This window comes from Rhea americana, unplaced genomic scaffold (assembly GCF_003343005.1).
Source record: "Rhea americana isolate MKP2758 unplaced genomic scaffold, rheAme1 scaffold_1, whole genome shotgun sequence".
NCBI lineage: Eukaryota > Metazoa > Chordata > Aves > Rheiformes > Rheidae > Rhea > Rhea americana.
Window position 1 is genome coordinate 17,502,403 of NW_028185038.1, and position 17,170 is coordinate 17,519,572.

General features: G+C 44.9%; 1 protein-coding gene across 1 annotated transcript in view; it reads right to left on the bottom strand.

The window, feature by feature from the left end:
* PLXNA4 (plexin A4) overlaps nt 1–17,170 on the bottom strand; it is a 439,477-nt gene that overhangs the window by 228,968 nt on the left and 193,339 nt on the right. The window contains exon 3 of the mRNA XM_085299727.1: nt 6,587–6,718. Coding sequence (XP_085155853.1) covers nt 6,587–6,718 — 132 coding nt within the window. The remainder of the gene's footprint in view (nt 1–6,586; nt 6,719–17,170) is intronic.

The window sequence follows — 17,170 nt, forward strand, 5'->3', positions numbered from 1 at the left end:
GCATGCTCACTCACATAGTGTCTTTTCCATCCTTAGCTGAGCATCCATGCAGCATGGATGCCTCCATCATTTCTCCCAGGGCATCTGACTTTATTCAATGGGCCCTTAATTAGGTGAGAGCAAATGCAATGGAGGATGGAGTTAAGTCTCTGATATTGCTGAGGGTGCTGAGTGGTATTTGAGGGGTAGGAAAGAAGTTAAAGAGAACAAAAGTTGCCTTTGCTGGTAGCTAGGATTGAATTCACTGCTGAATAAACTCTAGGAATTGTTCTTCCCAGTTTTGTGCAAGACTGCCCAAGAACAGGGCTGGTTGGCACAGAAATGGGTAGTGTGGCAGGCCTCCTCTTTTGAAGAGTTAATTATTCCAAGGATGTAAACATATTGTCAGCACCTTCTCAGCTTTCAGTATTTGAAAAATGAAGTTCTGCAGAGGACCTGAGCATCTCCCAGGAGCAAATGTGCACAGAGTGAGGATTTAGATCTTCTTCCACACTACACACAGTAGCACCTCCTGCAAAAATGAAAGCCATTGTCCCAAGAGCCTGCAAGACAGCACAGTCAAAATGCTCGACATCTGTAACAGCAGCACCAGACTTTATGATGGCTTAAATCTCCAGGTCATGGAGTCACAAAATTGTCGGACAATCTCAGTTTTCCATTTTAAAACAGGATCATTTTCATCTCTTCTAGTCCTGGACAAATGACAAAAAAGCATGACCTGCTTGCAAGCTGAAGGCTCAGAAACAAACAAACAAACAAACAAACAAACAAAAAAGAAAAAAAAAAGAAAAGAAAGAAAGAAAACAGAAACAAACAAGCAAAACCCTTGAGTTATTTTTAAATTTTATGATCCTGAGCCAGGGGACAAGCTCAGACTGACAATCCCCTGGAAACAGACACTCCAAACCCAAGAGTTAATATTAATGGAAACCTTGTGCAAAGACCATATTTGAAGAAATTAAGCTGCAATTAAATAAAGTTATTAACGAATGCTTTAACTAATTGATATGATTGCATAAGCAGCAGACAAGATTTTAATCAGTGGTCATGAAAACAGAAGTAAACTAACCAGCCACCACCTCTTCTTTTTCAGCTAATTTGCACAAGATAATTCTATTGCAGATAGTGACTCAGTGGCAAAAGGAAGAAGAATAAATCTCAGGAGACAAATAGGTATAAACCTTCCCCTTTTTAATGAGAAACAGACAAAGAATGGCCAAAAAGACCCTGTCAACATGATTTGTGACGCAGTTACTTAATTTTTACCAAATGTAGTTTCTGCCATGCTTTAGTTTAAGTGCATATTTATCTGATATTTCACTGGCAAAGTTTAAAAGAGCCCCCAAAACACCCATCTGCTCCTGCAACACATGACCCTACCAGTCTCACCTTCAATATACTGTGAATGTTTTAGGGAGTGATAGTACTACTCAGAAGTGAATTATTCTCAGATCATGGATTTCATTCTGCTGTTTTACAGGGAAGAAGCACAACTTTTCCTGCAAAAATGTGAAGTTGACTCACTTGCACAAAAGAAACCTGCTTGCACAGCAGGGAAAGCAAATCTCCACCTCTGAGTTAAACTTAAGGTCATTCATAAAATGTTTGCAAAACAGAGTCTTCCCTATTCATTAGTAAAGCAAAACCAGAAGGCAGCTTGAAAGCCTTGGAATTTTAATAATAATAAATTGGGGGCTCTTGCTGTTTTCCCTCTGGTTTTTGAGCCTTCAAGTTCACTTCTTCTAGCTCTTCCCTTTGATCCTGCTATATCAAAGGAAAGCCAAGATTCTCATGTCTTGGAGTTGCTTCCAGGTGCTGTGTTAGCTTTACAAAATACACTCAGCACTGTGAGATGCCCAGGAGTGTGACACGCAATAACAGAATTATTTAGGGGGAGATCAAGTTGGTTTTCCAAAAGCTCATCCAAAGCTATGCCATGAAAATGAGCATCACATCCATAGCTGGGCTGCATGTGCACTTCAACACTGAAGTCTCAATGAGGTGAGGAGACACAGTCAGCCAACAGCATGGAGTCAGCTAGAAGGAAGAGAGATAAAAGGCAAAAGGGTGCTAGGAGAGGAGGAGTAACAGAAAACAAGCTGCAAATCTTCAAATGAGAGGACAGGATGGTAAAGAGAGATGAGATTTGAGCAAGAGGCAGGAATAGTTGAAAAGGGTTGAAAAAGGCATTTCAGTTCAGCCCTTTGAGAGACCTCTAGGGAGCTTGTAGGTTCAGGAAGAGAGCCCTGGGAAAAGAAAGAGAGTCAGAAAGAGGGTCTGAGGAAGAGGAGGGACCACAAAAAGCACATGTATGTGTGCTGGAGAGCAGAAATAGAGAGAAACTCCAGACATCTTTCCCCTGCTGACCTTCTCCTCCAGCAGCATCTCCCACCTGCTTCCCATTCCCTTGGATCAGTGTGCAAGGCAGAGGGCTCTCAGGTCCTCCATGCACCAGAAAGGCAGAAAAAGAAACAGTCTAAACTTCCAAAGTGTCAATATCCCCATGATCCAAGGAAAATATTTCAATGAACTGAAATTGCTGATAAAAAAAAATGTTAAAACTGATGGTAGAAAGGAGGATGAGATGCAGGGACAGATAAGTGAGGAGATGACAGCCTGGAGCAGCCACCTCCTGGCCACCTCTGCATGAGACCTCCTGCTTGGTGGGAGGTAATCATCCTGCTCCTAACTCCCTCAATGCCCTTTGTGAAGGCTGGAACTAAATGGTGGATCTCCTGATAAATCCTGACAGATCCAGCACAAGCACAAATCCTTCTCTACTCTGTCAACAGAGACTCGAAACATACGTTCTTGCTGCTTAATTATACACCTGCACCTAGGTGAAGTTATGAAGCCTTTGTATACTGTGTCTCTAGGTCTTGGTGACAAATCTTTCCTCTGCCTCATTCAATCGATCTCCATATAGAATATACATTTATATATAATAGAGCCCTTCTGCTAGTGAAAGGCTGCTGCATCCTGTTCCTGAGAGCACTGCACATCTGATAGCACTGGCAAGTATTGCTTGTCGTGTTTTGGTGTTCAGAGGCACCATGTGAAAGCATCAGTATCAGCCACAGGCAGCAGGCAGAGCTGCTCTCCTTTCCCCTCGGAGCCTCCATGGGGAGGGGGATCATTGCACCCGTGGAGCACAGCTCAAGAGGAAAGCCCTCGGTTTCATCCTGAAAACTCACAGGAGGAGGAACCTCCTTTACCAGTGACTAGGACCAGCCCTGGACCCCCCAAGATGCCTTTGGAAAGGTTGTGGGGAGCCATCACCCCCTCACCCCCCATCTTCACTTGTGATGTTTACAGGAGGCACTGTTAGCTTCACCGTCCCTAGCGAAGGCAAATGCCTGCGCCCACTCTCAGCCACCCCTCCTCTGCCCACCAAGGCCCTGAAAATGCTAATTCGTTCTAGCACTTGAAGTCTGTTATATCATGAGCACACAGATAGCAACCTTATTGCCACAACAGCAGCGCTGTCATTCGCACTGCTTGCTACACTGCAGATAAAATCAGAGACAGGCGAAGGCTTATGTCGTGTTGAACGTTTCGCAAAATCAGATCAGATTTAAAATAATAACAATCCATGCCCCTTTTCACTAACTTCTCTCATATAGACGCACTTGGGCTTCAAAGACGGGGGAGAGGATCTAACAAATCACAGGGGGCTGAGGACTCCTGGGTTCCCTAACTAGCACCTCCAACAAGTTAAGAAAACTACCTAACCTTGTACTTCAGAATAGCCAGTTGCAAAATGAGTCTGTTCACATAAAGATCAAGAAAGTGCAGGCAGTCAAAATATCAGCAAGCATATGTTCTCAGAAATTCCTGTGGGGGAAATAAACTGCTACTTTTATTCCAAGTTTCATTTTTCAGGGATGCGAAGCAAGAATCGAGTGAATAGTGTGACAGAGTAGCATACATTAGTCTTAGAGAGAATCAAAAGAGCTCCTGTGTGTGTTAGAAGTCCAGTCAGCCCAAAGCAGATAAACATCCTTCAGGAAAGAAAATAAACATCCTTCAGGCTCCTGTAAATCTGAGGGGCCGTGCAGAGCCAGTGGTGATATCTGAGGAGATTCGTTGGTGAACTACGTGAAAAGGACATTCTGGCCAACTCTGAAGCCAACAGATTGATTACTGACATATTGTCATGTCGAAGGGCTTTGACCATGGGGGGAACCCCATTCTGCTCAAAGAGGAGGAAGGATACGCAGAGTAAAGGAGTGAGAAAGAGGAGCAGTGTCTTGTTCAAATAACTCACAGCAGAGCCAGAAGCTCATCATCTTCCCACCCCAGCAGGGCCCTTCACAGCAATGCCGTAAAGCCACCGCCTGCCTCGCATGGGACCTGCACTCACCCTTCATTACCCTCAAAGAGTCAATCTGGCTCAGTTCTCAGCTTTTGCCAAGCCTCTTTAGAGAAGGGACCCATCAGTGAGTTCACTCATCAGTGGGTTCACCCATTGGTTGACAAGGGTGTTGCTAGGACCTGTTCCATGTGGCACTGAAGATAACACCTCATCCTTGCCTAGCATGGAGCAAGTGAGACAGAAATGCCCACTCTGTCACTACATCCGTTCTCCAGAGCTATCATCATTTCACAGTTTCTCTAATGAAGATGAATGTACAGAGCAGCTCCTCTCCCTGCTCCTTATCTGAGGTATAAATATTCATAGCTCAGGGAGAGGGCAGGGAATACAGGAGACCTCACAGAGACATAAATAAATAAATAAATAAAATGATGTGAGCAGAAGAAATGACAGTCATAAATAGCCTAGAAATTATAACTCCCTCATCCCTTTGCAGGAGGGAAAAGGGAAGTCAGTCAGTAACATCTGAGCTCCTGGTCCTTGGCAAGAGCTTGGGAAGGATCGCAGCAATCCTGCTAACCCCAAAACACACATATCCTTGCCTTACAGGCCAGAAAGAAACTCCTCCTAGCTAAGGTAAAGGTTAATAATTTCAACGTGAGCCACAGTCTGGAGAACAGCCACCTGAAGAGGATGTGAGGAGAGTCTCTAAAGTCATAGCAGGTGAAGAGGTAGTGGTTATTCACTGCTGTTTTGTGTAAGACAAGAATTAGTAAGCATCATATGGTCTGGCATACAAGTATTTTTTCTCACGGTGCCTAGTTAAACTGCAGAGGTCAGTAAATGATAGAAAACATCAAAATAAGCTAAGCAAAAAAGCAATTGGATACTTTTCTGGAAGAGAAGGCCATTAGGTGCAATCTGTGGCTCAGTAATCCCTAAAGTGTGATAGTAAAAGACAGTCTGCGGCAGTAACACTACATTTTCTTAATCTCTGTCCCTAGATTTCCTCTAATGGTCCCTGGGAGAGGCGAGATATTCAGGTATTTCTTGACCCAGGATGATAAAGCTGTCATCAGGGAGGAAGAGGGGAGGGAACAGAGAGGGCCATGTCCATCCTGGAGACTACTGTCATCCACCACAACACAATGCTGACAGAAGGTGGGAGCAAAGTATGTAAGTGTAGGTGGGAGTTTGGTGCTAGGGACATGGGCAATGCTGTGAGGATGTTCCTCTGCCTCAGAAAGTACTACAGAAATGTATCCTCTCAAGCAAGACAGATCCTCCGGGCAGCTCACCAATGGAATAGGAAACCAAGTGGGTGTTTTATGTTCAGTCTGCTCGCGTGATCCAAGGGCAGGTAGGTATTTTCTCAACAAATCATTGTACCTTGATGTATGGGGTGACAATCTCCTGCCTGGACTGGCAGCTTCCAGCGGAACTGAGACTGCACAGCAGGGTACCTGCCATCACCCTACTACAACCCCTCACACATCCCTTTTTGTCTGAGGATCCTAACAGTCCTAACACTCTTCACAAGCACATGTGAATCAACCAGTTACAATACTTCAAGTTGCTACCTGTCCACAAACTAATCACATACAGTGAATTTACTCGTGCAAAGCTTGTACTTTCTCCTCCCACGCCAAGCAGCAAACTTTGTAGGGCCAATCACTTTGCTGAAAATCAGCCAGACTTCCATGCTGAACATTCAGATTGACCCTTCCCTGAAATCTGACTGCTAATATTTTCAACAATAATAGCAATAACACAACAGGAATTTCAGCCTAAACTTAGTCTGTACCCTGGCAAGCAACGTCCCACATTCTAGATCACTGAGTCTCAGAGAGGTTTCAGCTTTTCCAAATACTCCAGTTGGAGTCGAATGATTCAGTGTTACACTTACCCACTCTATCCATATCTGTGGCAGATGCATCCACAGTTTGGATGGGGGTGGAAAGCAATGTGGTATGCAGCATAGGCAGCAGCAATTCCCTGTCACATACCAGCAGTACTTGTACTGCATAAGGCAGTACTGGGTGTAGTGTCTATCCCCTTAATTCTCTGCCCTGGCCTCTCTATAAACTTCCTTAGTGTATAAATTTAATGGCATCTAAGTACAAAAGTCCATGAGATAATTAACAAAGCAAAAGTATCTTCATTGTAGTAGTTTGTTGCCTTCACTCTCAGAATATCGGATGCAATTCTGATGTCCGCATTGCGATCAAGCTAAAAGTTCTCAAAGCATCACAGACTGGTGGGGTGTCTTACCTGCTTCTCAGACATAATGTACAGGTGTTCGTGGTCCACTGAAAAGGCCATATCCCGTAATATGGGGCCAGAATCCACCACCTGCACAATCTCATACTCCAGCGTGTTCTTGGTGGGGCCATCCACACGGATCTGCAAAGCAAAAGCAGGAAAAGATGGTGAATAATTTTTCTCCTCCCACAGAGACTGTAAGATAATCACTGCAGAAATGCATTGTGGTCCATGTCTTTTGGACAGCAACCACTGTCATCACAAACTAAATTTGTTCCCTGCCTCCTTACTTAAAGGCTAAAGAAGGTTAACTGGTTCTGCTGGTCTCATCATCCCAAGGTAACTGTAGAAGAACAATCCAGAGAATCCTGCTCACTTTTCTCCAGTCCTATTGCAGTATTGCTGTTGTTGTCTGGAAAAATCTACTGAGAATATAATGGCCCAAAGAGTATAATTTGAGGCAATGATTAGAAAAAGAGAAAAAACACACAGGAGTCTGGAGAACTGACTCACTCAAATGATAGTCAGAAACTCTTATTGTTTTTATTGCTAATACACCATGGGGTAATGTGTTACTGCAGAGTGTACAATACAACAAAAGCTATTTCTCTTGTTGATCACATATATCTGATATTGAAATCAGTCCTGAACAAATATGGCATGTTATTATTTCAGCCACATCTCATAACAGGTTGTCACTTAGGAATGCCAGTAACAAAAATTATGAGAACAAACCATACACTTAGTCCCAGTCACTTTCCTGACAGTGACCCAGTGCTGCAGAAGAAAGTGCATAAAACTGCACAGGTTTCTTTACCTGTCTAAAAACAGTTTCTATAAATTGGGTTAAAACTCAGATGCAGGAGGTTTCTAATCCCTTCCAATAGTTTAATCACAAATCAGGATAATCTAGCTACCCATAGGAGTGCTCGGTCCCTCTACCAGTCCTGCCAGGCTCTGCACTTCAGCAGACTCCATGGCCATGTTTTCCACAGATGTAAACACATTTCTTATCTCCGTTGCTATCTTTTGAATGTTTTGCTTTTTATCTTTAGAGAATCTTCTATCCTGTGGCAACCAAACACTTCAGTGCCCTTCCCTAGGAGAAAACAAGCTGTAGTGGATCTGCCTTGTGCTCCATATCATGATCTCCATCCTCCTGACTAAAGTAGACCAAAGACTCCCAGCTGCTGCTTTGCACTCAAATAGTTTCATAGATGAGCAAAAAAGCATATTCCCCATCCACACCAAGTAACAAGCCACAGAGAAATAATGGCACCAAGATCCATTCCTGCTGTTCCCTGGCACATAGTCCATGAGTTTATTCCTTCTATATCAACCTTTCAGCCAAGAAACTGAGATTAAATCATCCTCTGTATTAGAATGTCAAAGAGAAAGGAAGGGAAGCAAGAGAGAATGACAAAGGGTCTGGGAAGCCGGTATGAACAAAGAGCAGCAAAGATATACAGATCCTCATCGTTCCCCTTCTCCTGGCTTTCCACTTGCACATAATGACGATAGAGAGTCCTTATCACCCTACAGAGATAGGGGACACAAGACAAAGAGGAGTTATTGGGACTCTGTGACAGCAAAGTGTGTGGACAGGGCTCAAGGACTCTCAGTCTGTGCCAGCTATCAGATCTGGAGGAAATGGGCAGCGGGGCAGGCATTGGCTGTTGGGCTAGTTGAAGAGGGCTGGAGGATTTTCAGTTATTTTGGCATCTTCATGTATCTGGTAATGACAGTGGCATACTCGGTAATGTCCTCACAGAAGATTGGAGCTCAAAGTCCAACACCATGCGTTATTTCCTACATGTATCTGTTCCTCCTGTCCACAGTGAGCATCTAAGAGGAAAGGGCTCGACTGCATTCACAGATCCTGCTGGATCCCTTTAGCTCACCACAGTCTCTCTGCTTGAAAGTGGTCACGGTGTGATTAACTCAGAAGAACAAGGACACAGAGGCCTATGGGCTCAGGTTGAGACCTTCCTCTTAGGAGAGTCAGGAGAAAGGAAGGAAATACAAAGATGACCCCTGATTTGGGAGCATGGGAACTTGACTTTTGGGGCTCTGCCTGGGTCATCTCAAATGCTCCCAGGCAGGTACCTTTCCTATTCCCCCACAAAGACTTTTCAGTACCAAATTCTTGCTGTCCGGGAGCATTTGCTGATCTTTATCTGCTGTTTTAGCTTTGCCTCCTTTGCAAACTCCCAGTCACAGTCCTTTATGACTGCTCATCCTTGTCAGAGGGCTGCAGAAGAGCCTTGCTCTCTCTGCTGATCACTGTGCTAAACAAACCTTATGTCTTAGTTGCTTTGACCTTGATTTTTCAGCATCATCAGGGTCAGATCTGTAGGCCTCTAGATAAGTAAGCAGCCAATTATCACCCCAGGCGCAGGCACTGTCCTCAGCTTTTTCCAGGCCCTATTAGAGAAGAAACTCAAAGATGGAAGAGGCAGGCTGAAGAAATAGCTGGCTGGGGTTAACAATCCGTGCAGACAGGAGGCACAGCCCCCAGGGATCTCCCCTATGTGTTTTGTGCAGGCAAAAGATTGCAGAGGTTTCACACCAGGAAAACAGAGATACTTTTAAGTGATTTAACAGCTATGCTAACCTAATTCCCTGCAAAATCATTATTTTGCAGAGGAGGAGGGAAGGAGGAACAGCGCTTATTCCACCGTACATGTGCAAGTGCACACGCATGCACTCATGCACAGGCACACACGCAACAATGATAAGGGCAGAAAGCTCTTTCTCTAGTTAAAGCTAAAAACTGAGGAGTTTAGAAAAGAAAATTCAGAAGAAAGCCAGAAAGTCTGGCAAGTATTCATCCACTGCTACGGGCACTGCACAGACTGTGCAAGGCCGATGCCAATGAAGAGGCAGTTATCATAGTTTGCAGCCAGCAGCCTGGTCCTTGACTCAATCCATTCAATATCCTGTTTTAAACTCTGGCTTTCTGATGTTCAGTCTCAAGCAGGAAGCCCAGAGGATGTCCACCTTCCCTGCACATCAGTCTCAGTTCTCAGCATCAAACAACACAACAGCACTTTCTCTTAGAGCTAGTTTTACTCTGGTTCTCAGACATCCGTTCCATTTAGGTCATTTAGGTCTGCAAAAATATCAGAGAAGAGACCATGAAGGGGAAATCAGAAGATTCTCATCAAAGTATGAAAGTGATCATTGCTAAATTCAGGGACGCAGATACAATCTCTAGCTCAGAAAGCTCCCCAGGCTGTCAGCTGCTGGCAACGTGAAGCATGCACCAGCAGTTTGCTGTTTTCACACTCCTTTGGCATCAGCCACGTGTGGCTTGAACACCTTGTTCTGCCTGAGGCATGATTATTTTTATATTCGGACGTTTTTATTTGGCTGTGGGATTAGAGCCAGAATGAAAGTCCAGTAGAGATTACCCCTCGAGTCTGCCACCTGTGCAATGTGGGAACAGGAAGAGAAGCCAGGAAAGGGTCGAGCTGCCCTCAGGACATCACATAGGTATCCAAATGCTCAGCCTATCACTGCCATCATTCGCAGATGAGTGCACACATCTCTGCAAACACTCGTCTCACCTTTACCACAGCGATACCTATTCCTGGTGCCTACACATCTTGTAGACCAACACACGCTCCTTGGCCTACAGCAAACACAGCCTACCATTCTCCTCAGCACCCAAGCCCCTGTCTGCCTTCCTCAGCACATCCACCCTTCTTCACAACATACCACATCCCACCCAGTGCCCCCATTGTGCCTGCCATCACCACACACATCCCTGAGACCAGCACACGTTGCCTTTTTACCCAGCACCCTGATAAACCTCATGGCCCCACAGCCAACACACATGCAGAACATCGAGGACCCTCGACCACTTCCCTCAGACCAACATGGCCACTGCAAAAGGCCTTGCTGTAATGACATTAATCCTGCTTCCCGGATGGCTGTAGTCTCTAGGCTTCGTTCTGCAAAGCTGGCTGCTATTAAAACATCAGCATGATACTTCCCGAAGGTCAACTACCAAGGGACCTATTCTGGCAGCTGCTTGTTTGTTTGTCTGAACATTATCTAGGTCTGGCTGTTTATTTACATCCATTGAAGTATCAGACAATAAATATCCTCTCCCAGTAGCAAACAGATGCTTGCACTCGAATGTTCTGGCTAGCACTTGCTTCAAAAAGATCTCCTTAATGAGCAAACAACACTATTAATCTTTAAAGACACAGGCTCTGGCCTACTCTGAGCTCCCACCCTGGCCACAGCTAGCCCTACAGGCATCCTGGCAAGGAGCCCATAGGTCTAAAAGATGAAAAAAGCTAAAAGATATCTTCTATCATTTGACTGGTGCTTGTCAGCGTTATCTAGGCCTCCCCAGCTTCTATTGGATCCACAGCAGGTGATGCTCAACCACAGTCTGCTGGGCAAATTGGCAACTGATGCTTCAGTCAGTCTTCTAAGGGTGAGAAGTGGTTTAGAGGTTAATATTATATGCATCAAGGGCCCAATGAGTCCCCTCACATCACAGATGTGACCTCAAAAGGGTCAAAAGGGTTAAAGGAAAGGAGTGATGTTGGAGGACAAAGAAGTGGTACTAACAAGCACTTAGTCCACTTTTTGGAAGACAAACCAAGGATACGGCAAAAATCAAACACATTGAAGCTTCCCAGAGCAACTCAATCACATCTTCCAAACTTAAGCGTATGGCCCTGCCCTGTGATCTGATAACATAGCTCTGCTAATATGTTATTCCTCCACAAAGTTGGATGGTGATGGGCTCTTTTGGAAAGTCTTACTTCACAAATGGGGAGGCTAGGTGAGAAAGAGGTGAAATGACCCATAATGTCAGTAGCAGAGCTGAAAAGGTTTCCCTACAGCAGCAAATAACACAGTGTAATAGGGGTTGATCTGTAGAGGGATACAGTTTGTATTAAAATCCAGCAACCACAGTGCGTGTGCTCTGGGGGTTTTACTTCAGAATCATTATAGCCTGGTCCCATAGACTGATTTAGTGATTGGAGCACATCAACATTTTCCAGCTTAGTTTTATCCTAGAAAAATCAAGTTCATAAATTTTAGGATTACCCTCATATATGAATCACAGAAACTTAAGCATGGACCACTATGATCCTCACTTCAAAAGCCAGATCCTTAATATAATAGTGAGAACCAACCTAGAAAAATAATGGAGACACACAGATGACCCCCGCTACTACTTCACCTCTATTCTTTAGTCCTAGCACCTTGGACTGGTCATTGGCAGTAAAATGAATACTTTTCACTTCTCTAATTTGGGCTCAACTATTTCTTACTCTTCTAAAACCGTCACCTCCTGCTCAGAATGTCATTGCAGGCCCAGTGGAGTCAAAACTAACCCCCTTCACTAACTTTTCTGTATAAAGCATTTGAAATCCGTCCAGGTCTCCTGAGAGTGTGGTGAGGAGCAGGATCACAAGATTGGCCAGATGGTCAGCAAGAGCAGATGCAAGCCAGATAACAGTCATTACAAATAAACAAATGAATAACTGTGCAGAAGAGGAGTTTGGTGAATCACGGCTCTCTCAGAAAACCCGTCCCTCCCTGTCACTCTGCGTTGTGCAGCATCAGTAGGCCCTGGGCTGATGCAGTTGAAGGGAATTCAGCAACAGCAACCCAAACGCTTCCAGGACAGCGCTTCCAGCAGCTCCCTCTTGGGTAGCGCTAATGGCTTATTTTGGCCATGAAATTGCCCCATTTCCTAGGGGAGATGATTAAGGGACTGAAATGAAGATTACAAGGGTGGATTTCAAAGTCAAGGCCCCTGCAGGTCACAGAATCAAGCCCTACTGCCTTCACCTGAGTGCAAAGAAGGCACTGATGAGGCACTAGCTGTAAAAGGAAGAGGAAAAGGTTGGCTAGGGAAAAATAGACCTTGCAGAACATTCTCTGTTCTTCTCACACCCCAAGACATCCCTCCTTTGTCTTCCCTGCCCCTCCTTCTCCCAGGGTTTCTCACTGAAATCACCATCATTATTTCTCACTATTGGATTAAGGATCCACAAACCTCATTTCCAGGAGATCCAAGCAGCCCTGGAGCCCAGCACATCAATCCAGACTGCACTGAACAGTGCATAGCCACAGTCTTACGACTGCACAGGGGCCTCTAATACCTCATTGCTTTTCCAATATCAGTTCCTCCCCATTTTATGAACCTAATGTTCCCCAGCAGACACCAGGATTGCCGGCTGCTGTTCCTGGAGTGGCAAAGGGGCAAAGACATGCAGCAGACAGTGTATGATCTAGCATCAAGCAGTTATGATGATGATCTATTTCTGCTCTTTCATTAATTTGGGTTATACCATGTAGCTCTATTGATCTTAACAAAGAATTGGAAGGGGCTGATGGCGCACTGTCTTCCTCCCATTTGCCTCCATTTCAGCAAGTGCTTTCCAGCCAAATAAACCATTCTAATTTATCTAATGTCTATTAACAGGAGATCAATTTCTAATAAGACATGGCATTTCAGTAGCTCCATCTACCTACTGATCCAGGAGGCCTTTAGAAACACTAATTGAAAAAGAGCAAGTTGGGGATGGTATGTCTCTTTCTCTCCCTGGCACATGAGCAAAGCTGGCTCCATTTCACAGATGGGGGCACTGTGGCAGAGACGGACATCAGTGATTTGCTGGACTGTAGTGAAGGTTCAAGATTCTTCTCTTGCCTAATACTTAGACAGCAGCCAGTCGCCCTCTCTCTTCTCTTATACAGTAGTTTTAAGGTGCTGCTAGTGCAAACAACAACAGCCCAACCACATACAGACCTCAGTATTTCCTCCAAGCACCTTCAGCCCTACCAGAGAGCAGGATCCTGGCAAACCTGGTGTTTAGCCTTCTCAGAACTCACACTCTTAATGTGATTCCAAGTCCAAATGCATTGTGGTGGCAACCACTCTCACCAGAAATGAAGCAGACATGGTCTAGAGAGGAGGGCTAACTCCAGTCTATTGTCTCCTAGTTACCCTCAAGGGAGACCCACACTCTAAACTTGCAACCAACTCCCAACTTTCACCACAGGAAGACTCAGCTCTAAAACTCTCTCCAAAACTCATCATCATCTGTGTGACAGCTCACACAATTAAATGCACAAGCACAACAATGTACACACAAAAATATCCCTGAGGAAAGCACCCACAGATGCAGCATAGTCTCTCCACAGACTCTGCAGACCTGAGAAGTACACACGTGTGCTTCACACATGAGGAAGGATAGTGATGTGGGCTGGAGCCCCACAAGGCTCCTAGCTCTCATCTCTTTTGCCCGGAGGATATATATTTTATGGTCATCAGGAAAACAAGAAAGCAGTCATGCAAGCCTTATTTGCTACAGCATTGCAACAGCAAAGGAGAATGGTTCCTACTCCCCTTCTCCATGCACACAATTCTTTTTTTTTTTTCCAAGCAGCAAACACAGGTTTTCAAGGAACCAGCTTCCCTAGAATACTGCCAGTTAATCCATATCATCTGCAGGCACTGCGTTGTAATCTGCCCTCCGCATGCCCTCAGTCAGGCACTGTCAGCGAACACGGGTGGCTGCACGGGCAGGACGGTGGTCCTAATTCCCACAGAAGAGTCACCCACTGACTTCTCGCGTAATTCAGCCAGGCTGCAAAATTAGGTCAAATAGAGATATGCCTTACTGCCAGATAGGAGATCTTCCAGCAGTGCAAGCATAGTACACTGGGACAGAGGAGGTTTCTTCCTGCTTCAGGAGGGCCAGCAGAAAGATGGGGAAGGATGTTTATGACAACCTGTTTTCATTTTCAGTACAGAAAGAACTCAGTGATCTGAGATATGCTGGAATGAAACTTCTGATTAGGGCCAGAGGGTCCTGGGAGACAGGGGATAGAGAGAGGGTCCTAGCTGATAGATGTCCCCTTCCTTTTGTAGTCCAGGGTGATCACTACTGTGTCGTACCACTGTGGTTCCCCATCAGCATTTTGTAGCAAGAAATAATCCTGATTACAATGGATTTATGATCTAAATTGGACCTAAATGAAAGACCAGCATTTCAGTCTGGGCTTGGACAGCACCTAACACAATGGGTTTATGACTATTGCTTCCAGGTACTACTTCCATAAAAATAATAATTACAGCATGGAAGTGTGGCCATCTAGGCTGTACTTGGACTGCAGAGCTTATCCCAACAGTGAAACAGCCACTGTTCAGGCAACAGAGCTGTGCATAGAGGGAAAGGGAGGGAGATGACCGGGTCCCTTCTCTCCCTCATCAGGCAGAATGTGTCAGGTGTATGCAGCTTTCACTTTCACGAGCCAATTGACAGATGACATCATTTTTGAAAGTGTGGTTTACACACGTTCCCCTGGCACTCCCTGATTGATAAATTAGACACTCATGAGCCACGTGCTAATCAATGCAAATCATTAGTTTGTAACAACACAAGGCAAGCTCGGCAGAGCTCATTTTTCAAGGTAATGGCCTGCCAAGTGATCAGTGTTCAGCAATAAGCCCTGCCAGGCAATCTATTAGCAGGCTGCTGGCACTCACCTATGGCATGAGGCTGAGGCCTTTGCTCTCCAAAGCCCATCCTGACACAGGGCTTGTGCTGCTCAGCAGTTAGTGAAGGAAAGTAGGAGACAGAGGCAAGAACCTGTCATTCCTCCTCCTTTCTCTGCACTGGGCCTCCCTCTACCCTGAAAACCTAAAATAAAAGCCATTTCAGGATGAAAAATCATGTTTTCCTCTCTATTAGTGGAAAACAGGGAGCTGAAAGCATTGGGCTGCAGGCACATCCTAGGAACCCTTGTGATGGCTGCAGTGGTAAGTCTGGAATCTGATATCTGGATTGAGCACATATTTCACCAAATGAAGAGGACTTTTAAATATCCAAGGCTTCAGACTTTACATTTCAATGTTAGACTTCTGTCTCTTACAAGTGTCATCCAGCTGACTAGATAGTTTGGGACACCATTCTCCTACCCCAAGAACAAAATTGGCCTGAGCTCTGGAGTCCAGCACCAGGCAGGACAGAGTAACAAACGCTTCTTATATCCAGTTTCTAAAAAGAGAGCTTGAGACACAGGTGCTGCTAGATTACATATTATATAGGATTGCACATAGACACCCAGGATTTATGCTATTCTGGGTTGGCCCAGCATTGATGCAACATTAAAAACAAGCATATCTTCCTCCTTTGCTACAAACATATGTTTATACTTCTGTTGAGCATCTCCACTAAGTGGCTAGACTATAAGGATTCACGTTTTGACATTCCCAGAGGCCAAGTTCGTGGTTCGCAGACGTCCTGTGATGCTGATATTTATGATCCCAGGGGAACATCTCAAGGATCATCCTGGCGCCATACTGTCCAAAGGGGCAATGCACTGGGATGGAAATCTACTGGCTTTTGGATCCTGCAGCTGCCTCTCTGCAGCACACCCACGGCTACTCTACAGCAATGAAGTCGTCTCCCGCTCCCCACAGCATCCTCTTACACGAGCAGAAAGGACCCTGGACTGACCAGCTGTGTAGGTTTTGTGGCACATCATGGAGCTCGTCCAATCCCATTTTCCAGGTCACACGAATTCAGAGGTATATAAACCAACTAACTGCAGCACAAAGTATACAGATCTCTGAGTCCTCTGTTTTCCCCTAAACTTATGGAATTTCATTAGCACATGGTCAACATTTTGGGGAGGAGATAGATACCTTTTAAACATTCACTATGCTGCTACCACCATTCCTCATTCTTTATACAAAGAATATGAACAGATACTTTCAGAGAGAGTATTTTTTGATTTAGGTTAAGGGAACAACAATGCAAAAACTATTAAAATTAAACTTTATAGAGCAGGGCTTTTATTGGGTGTTTGCTCACATGGTGTACAACACAAAATGCCATCCAAAAGACCCATCTCCAGCCAGCTCTTGGGTGCAATGGACCAGTCAATACACCTACCTAATTCAAGCTGCAAGATTGTGCTGTCAGACCAGGGAAGCTGTGTTTTGGGGGAGAGGAGGTTTGTCTGTTTTTGTTTCATTTTTATAACCTATTAGTAATTAAAACTAGTTAAATAAATTAAACATCCAGAAAAAACTTATCTGGAGATGTTACAGAACCTGTGGAAAGTCTTTTTACACACCTTTTCACAAGATTCCCGACCTGTACTGTAAATGAAAGTGTAAACAAAAGCAATTTGGACTACTGGCACTACCAACAAGGCTCAAAGCTCCACCTGTTTTAGGATCAGAAATACCAGAAGCATGGAGCGTGTCCGAATGAGACTGGTCAGGGACAAAGATATCAGCCAGTGTTGGCCTTGAGCACGAATCCTTACATGAGATAGCTCAGAAGTTGAGGCAGACACAAATACAGGATGTTCTGAGGAAAGACAGATGGCAATATGGGCTTGATCAGGAATACAAATCCTTTATAAGAGCCTGTTCGTGGGGCTGAGAAACCAGATTCCTCCCAGAGATGAGCTCATCCTGCCGTGCCGGGAATGCAGTGACCCGGCAAGCCGGGAGCCCCTCAGGGGGTGCAGAGCAGCCCCACAAAGGGCCCTTTGAGAGCGGCCTGACCTCGGGGAAACCAGACGGAATGGGCTTTT